Source organism: Cordyceps fumosorosea, assembly GCF_001636725.1.
Source record: "Cordyceps fumosorosea ARSEF 2679 chromosome Unknown scaffold_5, whole genome shotgun sequence".
Taxonomy (NCBI): domain Eukaryota; kingdom Fungi; phylum Ascomycota; class Sordariomycetes; order Hypocreales; family Cordycipitaceae; genus Cordyceps; species Cordyceps fumosorosea.
In genome coordinates this window covers 744,947-768,820 of record NW_017387305.1, presented here as the reverse complement: position 1 = coordinate 768,820, position 23,874 = coordinate 744,947, and the positions used below count along the sequence as shown (strand labels likewise).

The 23,874-nt window shown below is 52.6% G+C and overlaps 2 protein-coding genes across 2 annotated transcripts; one reads left to right on the top strand and one right to left on the bottom strand.

The window, feature by feature from the left end:
• Nucleotides 1–303: 303 nt before the first annotated feature.
• ISF_02943 (nonribosomal siderophore peptide synthase) lies at nucleotides 304–14,895 on the bottom strand (the record flags this gene model as incomplete). The annotated part of the gene is made up of 4 exons (XM_018846549.1): nucleotides 304–441; nucleotides 518–13,874; nucleotides 13,934–14,435; nucleotides 14,595–14,895. 4 exons carry the CDS (start codon nucleotides 14,893–14,895, stop codon nucleotides 304–306), a joined length of 14,298 nt encoding a protein of 4,765 aa, XP_018706277.1.
• A 4,105-nt stretch (nucleotides 14,896–19,000) lies between these two features.
• ISF_02942 (L-ornithine N5-oxygenase SidA) lies at nucleotides 19,001–20,743 on the top strand (the record flags this gene model as incomplete). Its single annotated transcript, XM_018846548.1, has 3 exons — nucleotides 19,001–19,977; nucleotides 20,040–20,607; nucleotides 20,666–20,743. 3 exons carry the CDS (start codon nucleotides 19,001–19,003, stop codon nucleotides 20,741–20,743), a joined length of 1,623 nt encoding a protein of 540 aa, XP_018706276.1.
• Nucleotides 20,744–23,874: the final 3,131 nt, after the last annotated feature.

Sequence of the window (23,874 nt, the reverse complement as noted above, 5' to 3'; positions counted from 1 at the left end):
CAACAAAATGCAGGGCTCGATCATGGCAATTGTGCCGTGGTTGCAGCTTCTCTACATTCAAATATCCCTCAATTTCTATTGGCCATTTTGTACACCCCGCATATCTGTGGATTGATTGTGTTACCGTGTCACAAAGATCGTAGTGCGACTTGCGACTCGAGGTATGTGTGTGTATGTAAATGCAAGAAGAGAAATCTATGACGCCTTTATCCATCCGGAAATGTAGAACAAGGAAGATGAAAATGACAAAAGACCCCCAGAAAACAAAAATAAACCAGAAATAAAATCGCTCATGATGCCCGCTTAAATGACAATGTTCAATCTCCGCACCACATCATCCACCAACTCGTGCGCTTCCTCGTCGGTGACGAGCCCGCGCGGGCCAAAGACGCCCATGTCGAGGCGGCCATTTCGTACCGCGAACTCGACGTCCACAGAGTCCTGTATCCCGTCCGTTAGCAAAAGTGTTTCAAAGAAAATCGTATAGAATAATAATAGGCTAAGAAAGACAACTTACGGGATAGGCGTGACGGACTGCATTCCCGGCAACAGACGCGTCGTAAATATCGCCGTGAGCTTCCATGCCTTCGCTCAGCAAGAGCTCCAAGGAAGTGGTAGTATCCCCAGACGCAGCGAATCCGTTCTCCTTTCCGGAACCAGCGCCAGGGAGCGTCAAGAAGTTGACAAATCTGTCGACCGTGACGCCCGTCCAGCGCGCCACCTCCCACAGGCCGACCTGCGCCGCCTGGCCGTCGGCCGCGATTCGTCTGATGTCTTCGTGTATGCGCCGTGCTGACTCTGCAAGGCTGTCACGCTCGTGTATGGCGATGCGGAGCGGGACTAGATTCAGCGTGGGCAGGATGTCCGGGATACGCTCGTCGGAGCGGTTCGCGAGGTAGATGCCGAGCACGACGCTGTCGGGGGAGGACTTCTGGCGAGGGATGATGGATCGTGCATAGGCGGCGAGGATGAGGGACTGCAGGCCGATGCCGTTCTTGGCAGCAAGGTCTCCAAGTGCGGTAATGTTGGAACAGGCTCCTTCTTTGAAAAGGGATGTCCGCGGCCCGGTCATGTCAGTCCCATCCGGAAAGGTTTTGTGTCCGTCGAGATACTTGGTCCAGAATGCCCTTCTCGAGTCCGCACTATCTTTGCCCTCTCTAGAAGTTGCCAGGTTTGCCCATTGGTCAATCGATGTTGACGCGCCGCTGGATAGAATTCCTTTGATATGATCAACAAGAGTGTCCATGATGGCAGGCAGACTGACTCCGTCGTAGAGCGCGTGATGAATTCGTAGCCGTAGAATCGTCTCCGACGAGTCAAGGGCCCGGTCAACCTCGGGGTGAGCAAATGGCTGTGCGCCAGTGGATGATAGACCAGGTTTGAGAAGAACTTGAATAAAAGGTAGGTCTTCCTGTCCGGTGGCGAGGAGACATGTGCGAAGCATTGGAACCTTCTTTACCACGCGTGCCCAGGCATCGTAAATCTTCGATACGGCGTGTGACCCGGAAAGCCGGTAGGTAAACTCCGGGTAGAATATCTGGCCGCCAGTATTTTGCCACGTACTCATCATGTACACTTGCATGGGCAGCGCGGGCAGGACCTCCTCGACCTGTTCCTTTCCAATGCCAGCGTCACCCAAGAGCCCGTTGACGTTGACTGATTTCGGTGCCTTCCAGGACTGCCAGCTCGGCTCCGTCGCGGATATCTCGGGTTCAGGCGGTGTGTTTGCCTGCTCAGCCATGTGCGCGATGCTGGTAGAGCGCACCAAAGCTGTCGGTCGAAGAAAGATTCCTCTCTGCTTCAATAGCGTGGACACCTTGATGGCGGTGATGGAGTCCAAACCGAGATGGTAAAGCGTGCTGGAAGCATCGATTGCATCTTCTGGGATGTTTGAAACTTGACTCAAGACCTCCCTTATGGCTAGACACGTCGTGTTCCACTCATGCGATGTATTCTTTCCAACCTGCAGACTTTCATTATCATCGTCAGCCAGGGTGATGGGCTGGGATCCGCAGATTTGGGCGCCAGTGTCGGAGAATTTAACCACGTCTTCATCCGCATGACGCAAGATAAACTCAAGGGCAGAATCCAGCTCCGAAACCAAGTCCTGCGGGAATTTCCCGTCCTTCGACTGTCCCTGGCAGGCTACCGTCCACTCCAAAACATCCCCTCTCGTTGCCGCTTCCACGCACACGGGATAGTCCACGCCTGATGATCCTTCCAGAGACTGGAAAAGAGACTCCGAAGCGCTTTCGCCAGGGGTCTTTTGCAACAGGAATAAAGAATTAAACAAGTCTTTCCCAGCCGCCACCTTGGCGGCCTTCAAGGCCGTGCGCAGAGGAAACGTCTGATAGGACCGCAGCTCGCCGAGATTGTCCTCCATGTATCGCAGGAACGAAGAAATGGATCCGTGCAAAATACTCCTGACGGCGACGGTGTTCATGGTTGGGAAAAGGAGGTCCTCGGCCCCTTCAAAGTCACGGCCCGAAAGGATGGAGCCAAAGATAACATCGAGCGAGCGCGTTTTGCGCGCGAGGATGACGGCCCAGCAGGCTTGGCACAGCGATTGGAGGCTGATCTTTTGTTCTCGACAGAACTGGCCAATTTCGCCCAATTTAATCGAAGAATCAGCCTCGACTTTTACGACACTGGACGAGTCCGGCTCTGCTGGGGGGACGATTGTTGGCCGCGCCCCTTCGAGATAGTTTGACCAGAAACCTTGGGCTTCAGAGGCGATGGAGGTGCAAGACTTGAACAAGAACTGGTCTGGAGATGGTCTGGACACGGGTTCGTCGTAATAAAGGGCCCTCAAGTCTTGATGAAGGAGTCCAAGAGACCAACCGTCGTACAAAGCGTGCGAAATTGAAAGAACGAAGAATATCGATTCTCCAAGGCTAACACGCACAACGCGCGCGAGGTTCTTCTTTGCCGCACTCTGGATGGCGCTAGTTTTGCTTTGCTCCTGAATAGTCTGCAGCTCATCCACAGACGTGATAGTCACATCTGAGATGATTAGGGGGGAAGACTTGTAAACAACCTGCGCGTAGACCGCAGACGCCTTGGGGTCGACAAGCTCCACGAAGCCCGTTCGCAGGATCGGGGTCGTTTCGAACAGCCTAGACCATGCAGCCTGGAGCTTAGAGACATCGATGCCAGGTGCAACTTGGAGGATTTCATGATTGAAGTACCAAGAGAAGTCTGACTCGACCATGCCAGAAACCATTGCGTCCTGTAATGGCGTTGTTGGGAGGATATCATCAACTTCGGTCATGTCAAGCCCGGTGGCCTCGACGTAATGGCGGAGCTGGGACTTGATGTCTCGCAGACCGCGTACTTCATTCGACTCATGACCGTTCTCCATTAGCCTTATTGATTTTGCCAAAGATGCCATTGAACGCCCCTTCATGATGGCAGAGGGAGTTATCATCATGTTGTGTCTCTTGAGGCGAGCAGAGAGCTGAACCGCATCAATGCTGTCCAGACCCAACTCAAGCCAGGTGGTAGAGGGTGCAACATCAGCAGCGGAGATACTGGACAGAAGTGCAATTTCCTGTCGCAAAGCCTCGGCATTCGGGCTCCAGGTTTCCTTGTCATCCACACTGATGCCGTTCACTTGGTCTGCCTTTCCTGCATCCAACTGGCTAGATTCAACCTGAACCGGAATTTTCGCACCCTCTTCCATACTGGTGAGCATGTCCTCGAATTCATCAAGCATTTTGTCCAGCGCCAATTCATCTGCCAAGCCACTCTTTGCGACCAAGAGGAGCCGCATAGTGCCATCGCGGCGTTTCGTCACCTCCAACGCCAAGGGAAAGTCGGGATTCAGACCACCATCCTCGACAACCCACGGCACGTCATCTTTCTGCCTGACTTGACCCTCTATTTGATAGGAAAACAGGCTGTCAAAAAGTGATTTGCCGTTCGCCTTCCACTTTTGCAGCTGCTGCAGGGGCACATGAGGATCATCGAGCACCATTCCGTTGAAATCTTGGCACCGCTGAAGAAGAGCGCGCCAAGTAGATGCGGATGAGATGTTGGCAAAAAATGGAAGCGTATTGAACAGCGGCCCAATAGTCTTGTCCACACCTGGTAGTGCAATTGACCGGCCTGAGACGATGACGCCAGTCGTAACATTGCCTCGGCTGTACTTTTGCAGAGTCGACACCCAGAGAGCGATTAGAAGGGACTGCATGGTAACATTGTTGGTCGATCGAAGCTTTTCAAGTCTTGGTAAGCTCAACACTCGCATCTGGGCTATCGGAACAGCGCTTTTCGCCTCGCGGGGAAGAGATTGTGGTGAGGTAGACCAGCCTTCAAGATGCCTCAGCCAGGCTTGTTTTGCATTATCGTGATTCCTCAGTGGTCCATGGAGGAGAGTATCTGCAAATGAGCGGTCTGCTTCGACTTCGACATTTTTATAGAAATCTACGAGCCTGTTCGTCATCAGTTCGAAGCTTGTCCCATCGTACAAGCCGTGGAAAATGTGCAGCACTATCATTCTCGTGTCCGGGCCCGTGACGAGAGTGACCTTGACAGGCGTGTGCATGCGCTCACTGTTGTCGCTTATCCAACTGGCTCTCAGAGACTTAATGACCTGATCCACATTCTCATCTTCAGCAAGGGTTCGTTCTTCCCAAAATAGACCGATGTCACGGCGGGCGACTTGGACATATCCATCGGGAGTGTGCAAGAATGTTGTCCGAAGAATCGATTCCTGTTCAAAGAGGGTGCCGAAGGCAGCGCGCGCGGTCTCAACGACGGCATCGGGTCTCAAATAAAACTTGAAGACATTAAAGTATGCACCCTCGCCATCCTCAAGTGCAGTCTTGGCGAGCATACCCTGCTGAAGCGGAGAGCACGGATAGATGTACTCGATAGCCGACGGCAGCGCATCCAATTCTCTGCAGACACGGGCTCTATTCTTATGTTCAAAAGCCTGTAATTTTTGCCTAGTCCGCTTCACCTCCGCCAAGGTGTCAGGGGAGGCGTTTCTTGATAGCGCGACGGCGAGATCAAGCACGAAGGGGTTGCGGAGGATCAGCGCTGGTGAGGCTGTGGACAGTCCTTGCTCCACGAAGAAGGCGGACAGTGACAGAGCCGTTATCGAGTCGACGCCAAGGTCAAAAATGCTTGTTGAATCGTCAATGACAGAGGCGTCCAGACTGCAAAACTGCGCGAGCAGGGAAATGAGCTTCTGATAGCTTGGGCTGTCCTTGGCCAGGTTGCGCTTCGCGGTAGCCGAGCCAAATTTGACCAGCGCTTCTTGTGACAACTCAGAAAAGAGTTTCTTGAGCTGCTTGGCTTCTGCTTTGTTGTTTGGCGAGAGTGGGATGAGCGGAAGCTTCAGGAAGTAAGAAGGGACCATGTATCCAGGGAGTTTGTTCCTGCACATAGTTCTCGCGTCTGCGCCAACACCGGTACTGTCTTCGAGGACAGCAAGTGGCATGTCGTGGGCTTGGTCTTCAACAACAATAAAAGAGACAAGTACGTCCTTTCCACTGAATCTATGCTTCGTGACGAGGGTAGTCACGTCCCGGATATTCTCAACGGAACGAATAACGTGGTCAATCTCACCAAGCTCCAGCCTCTGGCCGCGAAGCTTCACCTGATCATCAGCACGGCCAAGGAACTCAAAGCACCCGTCGTGGAGGATGCGAACCAAGTCACCGGTCCGGTAGATTCTCTCACCAAAGACGTCGAGAGTCGGAAACTTCTCAGCCGTCAAGTCCGGTCGATTCAGGTAGCCTTTGCCCACAAGCTTGCCGCTGACACAGAGCTCTCCGATAGCGCCTCGAAGAACAGGGATCTCAGTATCCTTGTGGAAGACGTATGAACCGACATTTTTAAATTGTCTGCCGATATTGCTAGGCCGGCCGTTCTGCGGTACGCGCTGGTAGGTGGTGACGCCAATCGTCGCTTCCGTCGGACCGTATGCGTTGTAGATGACGGCCTTGGATCCCCAAGCATCTAATATTTCTTGCTTCAGCTGCTCACCACCAGTGATGAAGACGCCACGGCAGAGACAGGGGACTGTATCGGGATGGGTGAGTCTGGCCAGGCTTGGCGTCAGGTCAATGTGGGTAATGTCGGCATTGTTGATGAAGCCAATGAGATCATCCAGGATTAAATCCTTCTTCGCCGAAACGACTGTAATCCCGACAGACCAGCTCCAGTACTGTTCGAGCACCGATACGTCGAAATGCAAGGCCGCAAATTGAAGCCATCGAGAGTCGTCCGCCCAGTGACCCCGGAAGAGATCTTGGAAGGCCATCATGCATTGGACAGTGTTCTCGTGCGTGATTTCGCATCCCTTCGGTGTGCCAGTGGTTCCTGAGGTATATAAGCAGTAGCAGGTGCTACTAGGAGTGAGACTTCCATTGATCTCGCACGGCGTTTCCGGGTAGTCTCCGAGAAGAGCGTCGTCAATCACAATGACAGGGCAAGGCACCTCAAAGTTGATGACGCTATCCTCGCTGGTGAGAAGACAAGGGGCGTTGGAGTCTTGCAGAATGAATTCTTTTCGAGCACTGGGTGCGTTGAAGTCGAGTGCTACAAACGCGGAGCCAGACTTGAGGATGCCCAGGATTGCAAAGTAGGCTTGGGGGCACTTGTCAAAATGAATGGCAATGATGCTACCAGCCTCGGTATGGCTTGACAACATATTCGCAACTGTGTTTCCAATGGCATCAAGTTGAGCAAACGTCCACTGTTCGCGAATCGGCTCTTTGCCTCGGAATCCGCTCACATGTTCCAGTGCAATCTTGTTCGGGTTGGCCTGCGCCTGAATTTCTACAAACTGGTGCAGCATCTCAACTGGCGCTTTCATGGTGGGCTCCAGGGGCGGGGAAATGGCAAAGATGTCGGGCTGATGCTTGTGCAGATCATGCTGATGGCCATCAGGATTCACGAGAAGATCTTCCATCGTGGCGTCGAACTGTCGCAGCAGCATCTTGGCTTGGTTTGCCGGCAAAACGTCACTGAAGTACGTCAGGCGCAAGCAGAGGCCACCATCATGGGTGGGCTCGACTTCCAGCGACACGGGAAATTCAGCAGCTGCGTCATCTTGCTTTTGAACCCACAGACAATCACCCGTTTCACTTTCAATCTTCTGGTATGCGATCAGAGTGTCGAAGACTGGTGTTGCGGGATAGCCCATTTCCTTCTGAATGCGACTCAGAGGAAGGTGCTGGTACTTGTGAATATCCGAGACTGAGCGCATCGTCTGATCCAAAAGTTCCTTGTTCGACCCAACATTTTGAGCAACAACTGGCACAGTCGCCAGACAGGGGATGGGGGTATTAAGTGTTGCTTCACATGTCCTGCCCGAGAACGTCACACCAAAAACGACGGCCTCTTCTCCAGTATAGCCCGCGAGAAGCCTTGTCCAGGAAGCTAAAATGGCCGCCTGTGCGGATATTCCCAAGCTCTTTGTCATTTGATGCAAGTCAGAGCTCGTAAGTGTAGAGGCAATTTCCTCAACCAGGATATCTCTCGTATTTTCTCTCAATGGTGTGAGAAGCGGGAAGCGATTAATGGTTGCTTGCTCCCCGACTTGACGCCAGAAGGCAGCGGCGTTTTCCTGTTCTCCTGTGCTCCGTTGCAGCACCATAGAGAGGCCGGCAGAAACATCTTGTACGGGATGGGCTTCTTGGTCATTCAAAAGTCTTCCAAAATTCGACAATAGTTCTTGCAGCGAGGTTGCGTCATAGAGGGCGTGGTGGATGATCAAGTGAACAGTGACTACATCATCCACGGTCGCGATAGCCAATCTCCATGGGGGCTGACTCAACTTGGCCAATATTCCAGCTGTTGCATTCTCTTTCCAAGATCGAGAATCGAATGCGCCAGTTCCAGTAATTAGAAGATCTCGGCTCTGAATACTCTCGTATTGAAGCATGGCGTATGCAGAATCCGCATGCCGAACGGGAGCAAATCCCGTCCTCAGCATTGAATGGTCCGCGACCAATTGTGTCCACTTGGCCACTATCAACTCAGCATTAATTCTCTTGTTCATCTCGAGAATTATTTCGTTCAGATAATGCACTCCGCCGGACGAAACATAAGCAGACAGCATGGCGGACTGCATAGAGGTGCAGGGGAAGACTTGAATCCCGTCTCCCTCGATGCTCAGCGCAGGGCGCACCTCGGCATCGAATGCGGAGAAGTCGAACATCGTTTGCTTCATCTTTGGTTGAGAGCCGTTTTCTAGAATGATTTTTGCGATTTTCAAGCAGTTCTGGCAGTCAATGATATCCGACGCAGAAACCGAATAGTCCTTCTGACGCAGAAGTGCCGCCACCTGAACAGCATTGATACTGTCGAGGCCGAGCTTGAATAAACTTGTGGCTTTCTCGACTCGATTGGCGGGTGTTTGAGATAGTTCAGCCAAAACACCCCTAACGGCAAGTTCCTCGTCAGTCCAGGCAGAGTCACTGTCGTCCTTGTCGTGTCCCTCTTCTTCCTCTTCAAAGAAAAAAGGTCGTTGGGGGCGCACTTGGTCAAGCAGTGTCTCAGGAATGCTTTTTCTATCCAATACTGCATGCGGATATTCTAGGATCTGCGAGAGTACATGCTTGAACAGTTCCGCAATGCCAGCGGCCAACGTGAATGGCACTGCAGACATGTCGTAATGGACGTCGAGCACCAGCGTGTTGAGATTCGGGCAAGGAGTGACTTCGCAGACAAGCGGTAGATCCATGACCCCCGCGTCTTCTTCCAGCGTCCAAACATTGACGTCCATTTCTCGAAGGGGCTGCTGGACGAGAAGAAGGGTATCGAACAAGGTCCTGGACTCCGTTGCAGCAATCTTCTGGACTTGGCGCAGCGGCGTGAATTGGTGCTCCAGCATGCTCGTATTTAGAGTCAGCAAATTCTTGGCTAGTTCAATGTTTGAAAGCGACTCAGGCATATCCTGGCGAATAGGAACAGTGTTAAAGCAAGGCGCTACCAGACGCTCGATTCCTTCGATGCCGATTGTCCGTCCGTTCATGACGTTGCCAAAGCATACATCAGTTTTTTGACTTGTGATAGCCAGCACTCTCGCCATAGTAGCCTGGCATAGAGAAAGGAGAGAGATTCCCAGCGACTTTATTTGTTGCTGCGCTTTCTGAAGTGATCTCTCAATCGTAATCGTGTGCGTGACTTGCTGAACCGACTGGCCATGGGGCTTGCGAAACATCAACGAGGGCTGAAAGTGAGCAAATTGATGCTTCCAAAATGTTTCGCTTGTACTTGGTAGCTTCAGCATCTCGTTAACGAAGGGGACTTGGGAGATTGGGGGCTTCAGCTGCTCGCCGCGGGCGAGGGCCTCGACCTCGCGCCATATACACTCCATCGCAACACCGTCATACAGCGCATGATGGCAAATAAATGACAAAAACCCAGTCTCTCCATATCGAATCACCGCCAATGACAGAGGAGGGGAGTTGGTGTCCAGCGGCTCCGGGACCAGAGCAAGGTGGTCCCGAATAGCATCCTCGAGAGATGGCTGCGTCACGGTGAATCTATGCCAGGGCAACTCCCATTTCGCAAGCGAGACCTGCGCAATCGGGTATTTTGAGCTATTAGTAGACAAGAAGACAGTGCGCAAAATGCTGTGGCGGTCACACATTTGCTGCCAGTAACTTCTCATTTTGTAGGGGTCGACTCGAAGACGCAACAGCGACTTATTGTAATAATTTGCCTTTCCTCGAGAGACCATGGCCTCTTGCAGCGGGGAGCATGGAAGAATCTCAACGGCTTCCTTGCTTTGTTTTGCAAGCTTGGCTGTAACAGATTGTTGGAAGTTGGCATCAAAATATTCGCCGGTGCCCGCAACGCCGTTCCTTGTTTCACTGCTAGAATGCAATTTCCGGGCAAGCTGGGCGACAGTCGGGTTCTGCAATACAGACGAAATCGAGACGGGCGTTTTGAATTTCTTGGTCAAGCTTTTGCAAACTTGAATGGCCGTGAGCGAGTCCAATCCCAGAATTGCAAGTGGCGTCCATCTACCAATGTCGCTGCAGGAGACCTTGAGCGAGCTGGCCATGAGCGAGGCAATAGCCAGCTCAGTATCGTTCCAGACCTCATCGTCTCCCTTGGATATATTATGCGCAACTGTCTCCAGGTAGTCGTTTGATAGCTGCGCGAACACGGCATTGATCGCTCTCTTGTCGACTTTGCCGCTCGGGGTGAGAGGAATGCGCGAGACAGGGATCAAGTAGCTCGGAACCATGTACGAAAGAAGGTTGGTATGCAGCTCTGAAAATACTTGGTCTTGCGTGTCTGCCTTTGCATCCAAGACGCAGAACTCTTCCGCAACCTTGTTTTGGACGTAAAAAGTCACCAGCAGTTCACGCAGGGAGTCCTTCTGCTTCAGGACAAGTGTGACAGCCGCTGTTGCGGAAGAGACTCTGGAAACGATGCCGTTTATTTCTGCAGCTTCTATGCGCTGACCGCGTAGCTTCACCTGATCATCGATGCGGCCCAGAATGACCAGGGATCCATCCGGAAGCATGCGGCCAAAGTCGCCCGACCGATAGAGTCTGCCGTAGTACGGATGCGTAATGAACTTTTCAGCCGTCAGGCGTGGCATATTGAGATATCCGGTCGCAACTTGATCGCCACCAAAGCAGAATTCACCTGCCCAGCCAATAGCGAGAGTTGACAGGCCCTTGGGTTCCAGAACGACAACAGATGTGTTGTCAAACACCAGTCCGAGATGCTCGATGTAGTCATCCGGTGACATTTTCTTGACAGAGCAGATATTTGTTGTTTCCGAAGGGCCATAGCCTTGCCATAAAAATTCGTTCCATCGCTCACTGACAGCATTTGTCATGGGTTCGCCAGCAGTCACTAGGAACTCGACGCTGGGGACATTGGCTGGATCAATGAGCGATGCTATGGTTGGTGTTAAACTCAGGTGGGTGACTCCAAACGTCCGAATAGCCTCTTCGATATCCGTAAATAGCACATCATTTATCGCAGCGCAGAGACACATGCCCTTGTGCCATGCAAAGAAAATCTCAAAAACTGAGACATCAAAGGCTTGGGAGCAAGCTTGCAGGAATTTTGAAGGTCCCTTGGCGGCGTCCGGGTACTCGACTCCGAGGTATGTCACGTTGCTGGCAATATTTTTGTGGCTGAGAGTGACGCCTTTTGGTGTCCCTGTTGTTCCAGATGTGTAAATGACGTATGCTGCGTTACTACTGTCGATATTGACGGGTGGGTTGTCGAAAGGGTACTCTTCCATCGACTCCTCGTCGATGATGATTATGCAGACAGAGATTGAAGGAGGAATGTCCCTCCAAGAATCCTCATCAGTAAGGCAGATGCGAGATTTCGACTGTTTAAAGATCTCCAATATGCGTGCATTCGGTGTGGACGGTAGCAGCGGTAGGTAGCCGCATCCTGCTTTTAAAATGCCCAGGATCGCGGTATAGAGGCCGATGGATTTGTTCATGATGATGGGTATGACGTCGCCGGCTTTAACATTTTGAGTTAAGAGGAAGTTGGCAATGCGATTCGCATTGTGGTTGAGGTCTCGATATGTGATGGATGTCGTCTCTGAGGAACCAGCCGATATTTCGGTGGCAAAAGACACCGCCAAGCGATCACCATAATGCGCGGCAGCTTCGTCCACAATAGCAGCAAGGTTGTCTGGCTGCGCATTGGGGTCCATCTTCTCCAATCTCGTATTATAAGCCGAAGGGTCCGACTTTGATGAGCGTATTGACACCAAGGACGAGTGTGTGTTCTCAACGATGGCCGCAGCTATTTCGGCAACCTGGCTTAGTAGCTTGTCTACCATATCGGGCGGGAAGTAGTCATCGTGGAAAGTCGCCTGCAGTATGACAGAGCCTTGAATTGGCTGTACTTCGAGAACCAACTTGGTCTCCAATCTGTCTAAATGCGCAATCTCCCTGACCACGCTGGTGGTGTGCTTTCGCTGCTCAGGAGACTCTTGGTAGACAAAAAGTATATCATATAAATGTTCGGCCCCGTACATGTTGGCAATCTTCTTGACGGCGAGTTGCGACAGTGTAGAATGCTCCATCATGTGCCGATTGCTTGATGATATGCTGTTGACGAGATCATCGACGGTAGTCATGCGCTCCATATTGACGCGGAGGGGTAATGAACTGATGCAAGGCCCCATGATGTTTTCGACGCCTTTTACTGGAATGGTTCGACCAGAAGTCACAGATCCTATCACGACGTCCTGCAGACCCAGGATACCTCCCCATACCAGCGCAAGGGCGGCCTGAAAGGGCACCTGGGCGCTCCCATTGTACGCATGGTTGGGCAAGCCCGGAAGCGAATGTCGATAAGTCGTGGACTGAATCTTCCCGCGGGGCACCGACCTAGAAAGAAGTCTAGGGAATGGAGGCTTGTTCCATCCAAAGAGGTAGTCGGCCCAAAATACCCTGGCCTTGTCGTCATATTGTTCACGTTGCGACGACATGGAAAATGCGAGAACGTCCCGAAATTGAGCCCGCAATGGCAATCTTTCGTTACCAATAGCCTTCGCAAGATCGGATTTGAAGAGGTCAAGAGACCATCCGTCAAAAATTGCGTGGTGCAAACGTATTTGGATGTTGTACAAATTGTCCGCTGCCACTTTCCTGATGCGAATCTGCAACGGGCGCAGCAGATTGAAGTTGGCCTCGTCCAGTGTTGTTAGCCCAGTTCCTTCTGTAATTCCGATGCTCTCAGCATGTATCACATCAAAGATCACAGATAGGATTGTAGACTCATGTTGCACAAATCCTGTTCGGAGAATCTCGTTTTGTTGAACGACGGCGCCCAGCGACTGACAGACATCCTCAGCAGACGCTGTTGTGGACAGTTCAAGATCCACCGCGTTCCAGTACGCCTCGCAGCTGCGTATCGTTTCGGAGAGCATTGCAATCTGCAAATCTGAGCAAGGAACAATATCTTGGACTTTGCGGTGGGCCATCTCGAGCTCGAGTTCTTCAGACTGAGACTGAATCTCAGTCAGCTTCCCAAGGCAGCTAACTGATGCTCGAGCTTTCTCGGCATCCTCTGCAGCCGCGTCAATCTTTGTGATTGAAGAAATAAGGTGCCCCATATTCTTCATCTTTAGCAGAGACGCGGCTTGGGTATCGTAACCCGCCTGCCGTAAGCTGGAGGACAGTCCAATCGCCGTCAGGGAGTCGAGACCGGCCCGAGCCAATTCGGTCTGGAGACTCAGCTGCGACCCAAAGTATTCTTCCAGCACATGTAGTAGCCCCGGCTCTGTAGAATTTCTAAAATCGTCAGATCCGCCATTTTGGGTCCTTGATTGCTCAAATTGTCGTTGTAGCTCCTTCGCGTTGACTTTGCCGCTGGGTAATCTCGGCAGCTCCTCCGAGAGCACAACCTCGCCGGGTCGCATGAACTGCGGCAGCCACTGCTCACAGCTTTCGAAAATATCGTTCTCAGAAACGGAGGCGTCGACTGCGCAAAATAACACCAGTATCGCGCCAATCACCCTCGCGGTGGCGCCGTGACATCCGCTCGTTCTTAGTGCCGCATGCTCAATCTCTCCGAGTTCGATACGCTGGCCGCGTAGCTTGACCTGTCCATCCGAGATGCGCCCCAAGCATTCAAGCGTTCCATCTGTATTAACTTTGGCCTTGTCGCCGGTGCGATACACGCGCCCATACGGCGAAGCAATAAAGGCATTATTCGTTTTCCGCTCGTCGTTCAGGTAGCCAGTTGCAAGTTGGTGCCCGCCAACTGCAAGCTCGCCAACCTGACCAATCGGGAGTAGTTCAAAATTTGATAAATCGTATTCGTCAGTTGCTGGCTTGATAACGAAGCAGGACGCCGTTTCCAGCGGCGTTCCGATATTTCCAGTAGATGACTCCGACTGGAAGTCTCCTTGTAATGTGCTGTTCACGTCAAGGTCAGTTTGGCTGGCGGATCCCCTTTTATTCTCTCTTGCACTTACCAGTGAATTGTTGCCTCTGTCGGTCCATACATCGCCCACAGAATACTCCTCCTGTCAGCGGTGCCACCAAACTCTTTCACAACCAGTGGATTCAACATCTCTCCGATCGTCATCAGGAGCTTTAGCTGTGGTGAATTCTCTCTCTTTCGCAGCAAACTCGCGGCCACCGTCGGCGTCAGCTCACAGGCGTCCACATTCATTTGTCGCAGTACCGCTGGGAGATCATTCAGCGTCTCTTTCCGGCTGGCACTGACAAGCGTCTCGCCGCGAAAGAGTGGGAAGAAGATCTCAAAGACGGAGACGTCAAAGGTTGGCGCCGCGAACTGAAAAAACCTTGAGAAGCGTGGGATGTGAGGGTCGTGAGCGAGAACGGCTTGGGTGGCTGCAGAGTGGGATATCAAGACACCTTTGGGCGTGCCAGTCGAACCCGATGTGTACATTACGTATGCGTGGCTTTCAGGCACGGGTTGCCGCGCGATGGCCTCATGCTGCTGACCAACAGCTGCATGACTGTCAGAGGTGAGAAGAATCGTGACTCCCGCGCCTTGAGGTATCCTGCCGGCTAGCTCTGGACTAGTAACAACCACTTTTGCACCGACGTCTCTCAATATAAATTGAACTCTCTCTGCAGGAGCGTCTAAGTTTAGGGGGCAGAATGCACCTCCTGCTTTGAGAATAGCTAGCAGCGTGATATACAAGTCCGGAGACTGCTGTAGAAGAACCGGTACAATAAGTTGGCCTTGCGCAGGATCGCAGGACAGGGCAATCTGAGCCGCCAGTGCATCTGACGCTTGATGAAGCGACTTGTAAGTGAGCTTTGTGATCTCGCCTTGGCAAAGATGCTCCAGTGCAATGTCCTCGCAAGCGTCCCGTACAAGATGGTGAAGTAATGCCGGTCCAGATACCCTCGCGGGTGACGGGTTGAGGACGGACAGGCCCGAGGCGACAACGGCACTGTCCATGGCTGCGGCAGGTAGGCTTGTTAGTCTTGGTGTGGTGTGGTAGCTGGTCGTTCTTGGAATGGATGCTTGGCTTGAACCTGGCAAAGGTCGAAGCCTGACTGTTCTGTTTAAGAGCAGCCTGTCTTCATGTGGAGTCTTGGGGAGAGCAGCTGCTGCCGGGTAGAGGGTATCGTTGAGTTGTCACAAGCGACGCATGCGAGGAAGAGGGACCGCGGAAAAAAACAGTAATTTCTCATCAAAAAAGCCACATCAAGAGTTGAACTCGTTTAACTGCGAGAGGGGTCATGAGCAACAAAATCATGCTATTATCAGGCGTCGTTGCCAGGACCATGCGCGGTTGCCTTGATTCGGCACATCCACCCTAGTCCGTTGTCAAGGACTGAATCGCAGGGATGGGGTGGATGCGGTTCGGGAAATCGGGCAGAGTGGAAGAAGCAAGACAAGTCGACGTAGCGAGCCAATGAGGAGGGCGATATAACAAATACTATTTCGTGATCACGAATGCAGAGCAATGTGTTGGATGTGCTGCTCGGCGTTGGCTTGCTTGTATAGTCTAGGAAGGTGTGGGCCCCCCTTGCATCGGGCGGTGACCTGTAAGAGTGAAGCAATTATTCAGCGCGGGGTCGTGATTCGAGAACGGCAGGACAAACGGGCTTGTCGAGTGAATCACTTGACGAAAGGCTGCAGCTAGGGCGGGTAGTCATATGCGATGCAGCCGTTGTGGGAGGGTAGGTTGCTTTGTATACCTTATTCAAGGTTTCCTTGGTCTCGGGGTTAATGTTCAGATTAGGCTGAAGAAGGGAAGGATCAAGGCTGCGGAGTTGAGGAGGACAGGTGGTGAACAGGGGCGCCAGGAGGGATTATGGAGCACGGGCGGCGGCGGCGGCGGCAAAGCAAGCCAAGAAAATGGGTGGCACCACCGAGAACAGGCGTTTCGCGTGGAGTTTCTAAGTTCGGTTCGTGTGAGATGAATCGATGCCAAAAATTCGCAAGCGTGGCTGGGCATTTGCATGGATGGATCCTCCACAAGAACTGTATGAGATGGAGGTATCCGTAGATCGAGGGACGATGCAGCGCCGCAGCAGGCTGGGCAGCCAGGAGGAAGCGAGGCGGCTGAAAGTTCCCTTGAACAGTCTGTACCTAGGTAATTTGTGGTCGTAGTTACTTGACTATGGATAGCGGCGGCGCTGATGTGTCTGCGAAAAGGACAGTACAAGAGCTTCCGCCTCTCTCACTAACTGACTCTCTCTTTCTTGTCAGCCGAGTTCATGGTTGCCGGCAAGTCGACGCGAAACAAAGTACTCTGTCCAGACTATTTGTATTGCTGCAGGCTGCAGGCGAGTTCAATAATCCCAGGCAGGACTTTTTGTTTCCGCGTTCCCACGGGGAGCATCACTACCCATAAGGTCCGTCCCATGCAGGTAAGTGGTAACTAACGTTAGTTACTGTTCGTGAAGGTGTACCAGTACGTACACAACCACGCACAACGGAACGTGTCTTTTTTGTCTCTTTGTCCATCACTGATCAGCACTGAGTCAATGACGAGGCGATGCGCCGAGCCTAATAATAAACTACCGTGCCGTTGCATAGCGGCATCATATCACACATGCAACATACAGTACATAAATTACAGCTCATGTGGAGCTATCGGAGGACAAGCCTATTCTAAACGGTCCTGCGACCGTCGCCAATCATCGCCAACGGCTGTGAGTACTGAATGACATGACAGGATGTTACTCGGCCCAAGGTCAGCGAGGTGGGACACAAGCTGAATTTTGCACAGACATGACTTTTGCTTGGCTAGCGACGTCGAATGAACTTATTGTAACGCAATTATCGCTCAGCTCGATGCAATACATGCATAGCTCTCTCACTTCCGGGTAAGCTATGGTAGATGACTAGTAAATCAAGCCCGCGGTCTTTCTCTTTCGCAATACAGCCATGTACGTATGAGTTACGGTGCTCACCTACCTACGGAGTAGTCACCAGACATCCCCGAAGCTCCATACCAAGCTTGGCCAAGTGGTACGGATACCTATGCAAGCAACGCGCCATCGCACAAAAAGGAGGCGTCATGCAGGGAGAACCTGTCCTTGGACTGAACTAAGAAAAACCACCAGTAGTAAGCCAAAGGCAAGACAAAAGGTCCCACCGCCCCGGCCAGCGGATTTACGTCGCTTCGCTTGTGGACGGCCTGGCCAAGTTAATGGTCAGAATGTGAATAATAAGTAGACACCGCCACCCCGTCACAGGGTCAGGAACTCGGCGGTTCGAATTCCCTCTCCCACCTCGTACCTCACAGTCAGGATGGGCAGGCCAGGGTTCCGCAGAGCTGCCAGCATCGACCTGGAGCAAACCTTGGCCAGATGTCTTCCCCTTTGTTTCCGAGGAGCGGACACACGGGCAATCAGGTGCGAGTGGGCCATCTTCATCACCCATCATCGCCGGCAATTGACCGCCGCGGTGGGCTGCCTATCAAAAAAAGTCTGGGTTACTGTGGAGTATCAGACAGCTTGCTCTGCCTGCCTTCACCGTGAGGAAGAACCCCCCCCTCCTCCAAGGGCCTCGGAGCGCTGAAGATAGCGGCAGGTGAAGAAAATTTTTTCATCATGATGTGGCCCAGGGGGACGGGAGGGGACCGTGCAGCGAACAACGCAAGAGGGTGGATGGTGCCTTGTGGTGGGTGACCAGGTTCTGGATCTTATCAGATCCTTTTTTTTTATCTGATCATCAGATAAAAATTCGCTCACCCCCCACATGGCGCTCGCAGAGAGGACATTATAAGTGTTTCGCGCCCCTCCCGCCAGAATCACAGGCACTGGCTGCGTGGCTCCTTCTGGCGCTGAAATTAGCTTCGTTTTTGGTTTCCGTTTCTTTGGGTTTCTTTGGTGTGCTGCGCAAGTATAGGCTCACATTGAGAGCTCACCAAGGCGCGACGTGGTGCATGGTGCGATTCCTGGAGCTGACAGCGCAAGAACCCACGCGTAGGGTTCTACCTTCTTGGTTCAGGTTTTTGGCGGCTCCTTGGCGGAGACTGCCGTATAACACAGATCCAAAACAAGCCAGCAGAAGCGTCGCCGGTATCCTCCAGTCCCCCTGCCCTGTCCTCCAATTCGGACAGCTGAACGGAGCAGGCTATCCCGCCAAGCGGCACATGTGGATGTTGCACTGGTTGGAGCATCCTAGGGGGATCCGCTTACTTGCTTTCCTTGTCTCTCTCTTTCATGACCACAGCAGGCCGTTCTCCGAGCTCATGCGGAGCGATGGACTATGTCCGAAGGCACTGACTGGGCCAACCTGTCAGCCAGGGCGACGGATCCATCGAACAACCTTAACAACTCTGCGTCCAAAGACCCAAGGGTCGCTTGTAAAGACGAGGCAGAACCAGGACCACAGCTGCCCTGACAGCTGCAAAACGACTGGCTTAATGTCACCCTATCTGCAAACTCTAGGCGGAGAATTTAGCCCAATGCACTCACTCAGTGATGGCTAAACGTGGCCGCGTGGGGTTGCTGAATGCCGAACAACGGGCCCGCCGCGCCGCCGCGTACCTTTCTTGCTGCTTGCTCAATTTCGCCTCTCCTCGCTCCTCTCACACCGGCCCTCATCCATGCGCTCCCCTAGAGATTAGTAGTGCCAGCTAGACGCAATAATGGCCAAAAACAAAGCCCGACTAAAACAGCAGCTCCATCAGCGCAATGGAGACACCCCTAGTCACGGCTGAAATCGGCAGACGCTGCTGGCCGTATGGCATGTTCTTGCGAGCCGCCCGTCTTGCCCGACCCGGTGACCGGCATTCCCATTGCCAATCAGTGGCGTCTTTCCAAGAGATCCGTAAATATATATGTGTAGGCTTGCCCCTCCATGCAAGCCAGCTTGGACCCCTCCTTCATCTTTTTGCACCTTGTCTCCCACCAACCACTCCCACAACCAACGTGTGCTCAACCGAGCTCATTCTTTATTCGCTGTGTAAGGATCTTTTGGCTTCGTATGTGCTTGCTTCTTGCACGACGCATGTTAGTATATAACTGACCCTCTCAAGAGATTTCTTTTTCCGTACTTCATCTTCTCCAGCAATTGTCATTTTCCGAGTTCGCAAATCACCATGTCTCCCCACCGAGAAACCAGCTCCGATGAGAGCACCGACGCCACCGTCCACCAGAACGGTACCAACGGCGCCGCCGCTCCTGAACTTGTCGCAGTGCCTACCAACGGCACGGCAGCCACTCCCGAGTCAGCCGCTCCCGAGTCCCTTGCCGTAAAGAATGGCGTCAAATCCCCAGCCAAGCCTGTCCAGCGCTCCCCTCACCTAGTCGCCGCCGACCTCGATGCCGAATATGACCTCGTCTGTGTCGGCTTCGGTCCCGCCAGTCTTTCCGTTGCTGTGGCTCTCCACGACTCTCTCGCCGCCGGCAAGAAGCTCCGTCCCGATGGCTCGGCTCCCAAAGTTCTCTTTTTGGAGAAGCAGACTCGGTTCGCCTGGCACGCTGGTATGCTTCTTCCCGGAGCCAAGATGCAGATTTCTTTCGTCAAGGATCTCGCGACGCTTCGTGATCCCCGATCACACTTTACTTTCCTCAACTACCTTCACCAACACGACCGTTTGGTGGACTTCACCAATCTCGGCACATTCCTACCAGCTCGCATCGAATATGAAGACTACATGAGATGGTGCTCGGCTCACTTTGAGCACCTCGTTCAGTACGACCACGAGGTTATCTCGGTGACGCCGGCAGTCAAGAAGGCGGATGCTGTCAAATTGTTTACCGTAGAGGCCCGTAACAACGCCAGCGGACAGACTCAGATCTTCAGAGGACGAAACGTTTTGCTCGCCACGGGTGGCAAGCCAAGCTTCCCTAAGAGCTTCCCTGTCAAGCATCCTCGTATCCTGCATTCCTCGCAGTATGCTTACATGGTGCCCAAGATTCTTACAGACAAAAACGCGGCATACAAAGTAGTTGTCGTCGGTGCCGGCCAGAGTGCCGCTGAAATTTTCCACAACATTCAGAACTTATACCCCAACTCGAGTACCCAGCTTGTCATGCGTCAGGAATTCCTCAAGCCCAGCGATGACTCGCCTTTGTAAGTGCCAATTCCGTCATTTTTCTTCATCATTAAGCAGCTGGTTGCTCACATTTTTCTAGTGTCAATTCCATTTTCAACCCCGAATACATCGACTCGTTGTTCCCCAAGTCGGCCAAGGATAGAAGCGAGTTCCTTGTGGATGCTCGAGCCACAAACTACGGTGTGGTCCGTCTAGAACTCATCGAGGAGCTCTTCGAGCGTATGTATTCCCAGAAGCGGGTATTGGGTCCGGATGAGCGTACCTGGCCACACAGAATCATGGGCTGCCGCCAAATCAGCAACATTGAGCCAAACGGGGACCGCCTGGAGGTCAAGATCCACAGCCTCTCGGATGGCATCGTCAACTCTGCGGATGAAGAGGTGCTATCCGCTGACCTCATCATCGCTGCGACTGGCTATCAGCGCAATGCGCACATCGATATGCTCAAGAGCACCTGGGATATGCTGCCCAAGGCCGTTCCGGGAACTGCCATGTTCAACAAGGGCGTGACAGGATGGAACGTGGACACGGAGCAGGGAGAGCGCAAGCTAGCTGTTGGCCGCGATTACCGCGTCAAATACAAGCCCGGCTCGGTAGCTGCGGATGCTGGCATTTGGCTGCAAGGATGCTGTGAGGGAACTCATGGTGTAAGTCGAAACATGATGCCATGAATGACGCACAGAAATGCTAATTAAGCTGGTTTAGCTGAGTGATACTCTTTTGTCGGTCCTTGCTACAAGGTCCGGAGAGATTGTTCAGTCCATTTTTGGACCCGAGCAGTGAGGAGGGGTTTGAGTTAGTCCCACGAGCCGGCGGAAGAGAAACGGCCACTCTATTGGGGCGTCAAGTTTGGAAAAGTAATTGCTCGTATTCTTAGCGAAGATGCTGTGCAACCGAGCCGCATCAAATAGTTCTTTTTGCGTTGGGATTCGATAATTGTTTGTCAGTTTACCCGTTGCTGCGCTGCGAAGGTTATAGAGGATACACGCATATGGTATTTAGAGTCGATGAATTCATGGCACGAATTGTGTACAACCGGAAGCTCGGAGTTCAAGATTTTGGTCGATGATATAATTTCGAGTTAATTCCATGCGGTTTGACACCTTTTTCTATATTCCGAGGCTCGGAATTAAAGACCTCGCGATGGTAAATCGTGATCGGATTCTTGGGATGAGGTTGAGTAATAAATTCCAAGCTTTGGAGTCGAGGCTTTGATCCCGTTGTTGAGTGATGACATTTGAGTTAACTTTCACTGAGTTCATTTTCCGATCCATTTTAAGTCAAGTTGGAAGCTCTTTTTCGTTGATACAGAGGTCTGGGTTCGGCGACAGGGTCTGATCCGCGCCTGTCCGATTGGCGGTGACGCAGTGTGCAATGCTCCGGATGCATGTCTCTCATTTTGACGCAAAAGAACCATGCGGGATCGACATGTCTCATGTGGCCCTGCGTTTACGCAGCTGCTGTTTCTGGTAAGGGTCTGGTAGCATTGAGTGGGCAAAGCTGAGGTGGAGCTCGCCTCAGAGAGTGAGCTAAGGTCCGAGCAACGGACAGGTAGAGGCAACAGGCAGGCGATTCGTAGGATTGTAGCGTCTTATGCGGGCTCCGTACGGTCGTGGTGGCTGGATTGGAGGCCGTATATCGCTCCCAACCTGGAGTATATTACGTGTGAGAGTCAACTACAAGTACGTTGAAGGCCGTTATGAGTGTGGCTGTGCACTGGCGGGAGGACGGACAGTGCCAATCTTGGCTGATCAATCGGGTTCTCGAAGCGGCCGAATACCCATACAGGGTCCGTATAGAGTTCAGTGGTGAAATAATTGGGCGTAGAAGGGGCAGCGTTGTGGCCGCGTGGCTCAAGGGAGGGCAAGGCCAGGCTAGGCGGCGCCTTGTAGGGCGAGCCGGATGATCTCAGAACGGCAATCCAATATCAAGATGAGAAAAAAGGCGGGATTCGATGAAGGACACGGATACTGCATGGAGATAGACCGGGGAACGGGGACGTGTATTCGTGGTGGTGCGTAGAGTCTGTCGTAGCCCTGTGACGCGGCATGGAGAGGGACGACGCGGCAGGCCTCGGTGGTGTGTTGTGTGGGTGGTCTCGTTTGCAGGGTTTTCGATGACACTGGTTAGCTTGTGAGTCACGCAGCGCTAGAAGGCTAGAAGATGGAAGGATGGCGTTGACCAGGTTGCAGGCTGGCCGGATTGATTGGAGAGTTGAAGCAGTGGTGGTGTTTGTGTGGAGGAGAGGCGGGATGTGGCGGCGACTTGATTACTCTACCTGTATGCCTGGGCCATTACATGTTCATACGTGCTAAAAAGACGCGGGAGTCAGCTTTCAACATTTTAGTGGCGCGGATAATATATTGTGCTCTACCCCACTTCATTCGAGGCGGGGATGGAAGCGAGGCTGGCTTGGTGCAGAGGCATGCTAAAAGAGAAAGATTCAATGCGGAGAATTGGATGCTGAAGGTGAGAAAGAGGTTAATGCGAATTTGGTTGGACATGTCTCTATGAGAAGCCCAAGGTTTTAGGCTTAAAAGGCAAAAAATTTATAGGTGAGGAACCCGTCGGAAATAGTCACGCTCACCCTCCTTGCCAAATATTGGTGCCAAAGACGCTAAACGAAGCAGAGAGCAGCCTAGACCAACGAGCCTGAAGTCCTCGACCTGGCACCGGCCAGTGCAATGGTACAAATAGCGCCTCTGCCCCGCTGGATTGGGGTAGGGTGGGGGCACGGAGAAGGCTGGCCACTCGTCCGGGTGGCTTTCGCTCTCAGAACACAGCCCAGGGCAAGGGTCAGGGCCTGTTCCGTTCAAACGGCAGCGTTTTCAGGCGTATCGCTCCCCTGCAATCTGTAAACTGACATCGTCCAGTTGGCCGAACCGCCAACTTGTCTATATTCGTAACACCCATAAAAAACTTAGGCCACTACCTGCCCGGACATCGTTGCCCGCCCGTCTATCGGTTGGAATTTTCTGCTTACAAACCCACCTTGTCAAACAACAAGTCAATAGATGGATGGGTTCGAACTGTAAATTTTAGTCGACGCTGCAAAAGTTCACCTTATCTGCATTAGTAGGGCACTTTCGTTATCACTCTCCATATCCATATCCATTTCAAAAATAACCCCAACCAAAAGCCCACTGGCCCAGCACATCCCCCGACCAATCCAAGGCATGCCCATGCGTCGGGCCTTTTGTAACCTTGTCCGTCGAATGGATACTAGGTAATCCGTACTAGTATCCATCTTCTCTCTCTGCTCTCACTCTTCTCTTGCTCATCATCAATCTCTCCCTCCTTGTCATACGCCATCTCCTTCTACACACATCCATCCATCCAATATATCCTACCACTCTCAGGCACCTTGTCTCAGCCGAAACCCTCCCGTCTCCACCCCCGTCCATTCGTTTCCCCAATCTCCTCCCACATTTTTCTCGCAGCGTCAACGTCAACCCTTTGTCTATTCGCAATCCTCTTGCGAATCCAACCTGCACACTTGCAGATGCCCAGCCCTACCGCCGCCATCCCTTGCAGTTGACGCGACGACTGCACTCTTTGCTTCTGCAGCCTGTCTATCAGCCAGGTTCATTGGACCCGCCGGGCGCCACACCTTGCTTTGGCCTCTCTCTTTTCTGGCTTCCTGGTACTTCTACCACAACATCTGCTCGGCCATCCTCGGCCCTAGCTGCCTCTTTGCTCTCCTCAACGCCAGCCTCATCCCAGGTTGGCTCATGATGGACAATTTTATCCCTTCTATTTCGTGACGCCATGTACATTGCGACCTCGCCTTGGTAGATTTCTAGTGATACCCCAGCTTCGATCTTATTGCTCTGTCCCGCATCTCGAACCCCGCCGTCATTCTTCGTCCTCCCCGAGCAACACTGCTCTATCGGTCCCTCACCATCAACCGTTGC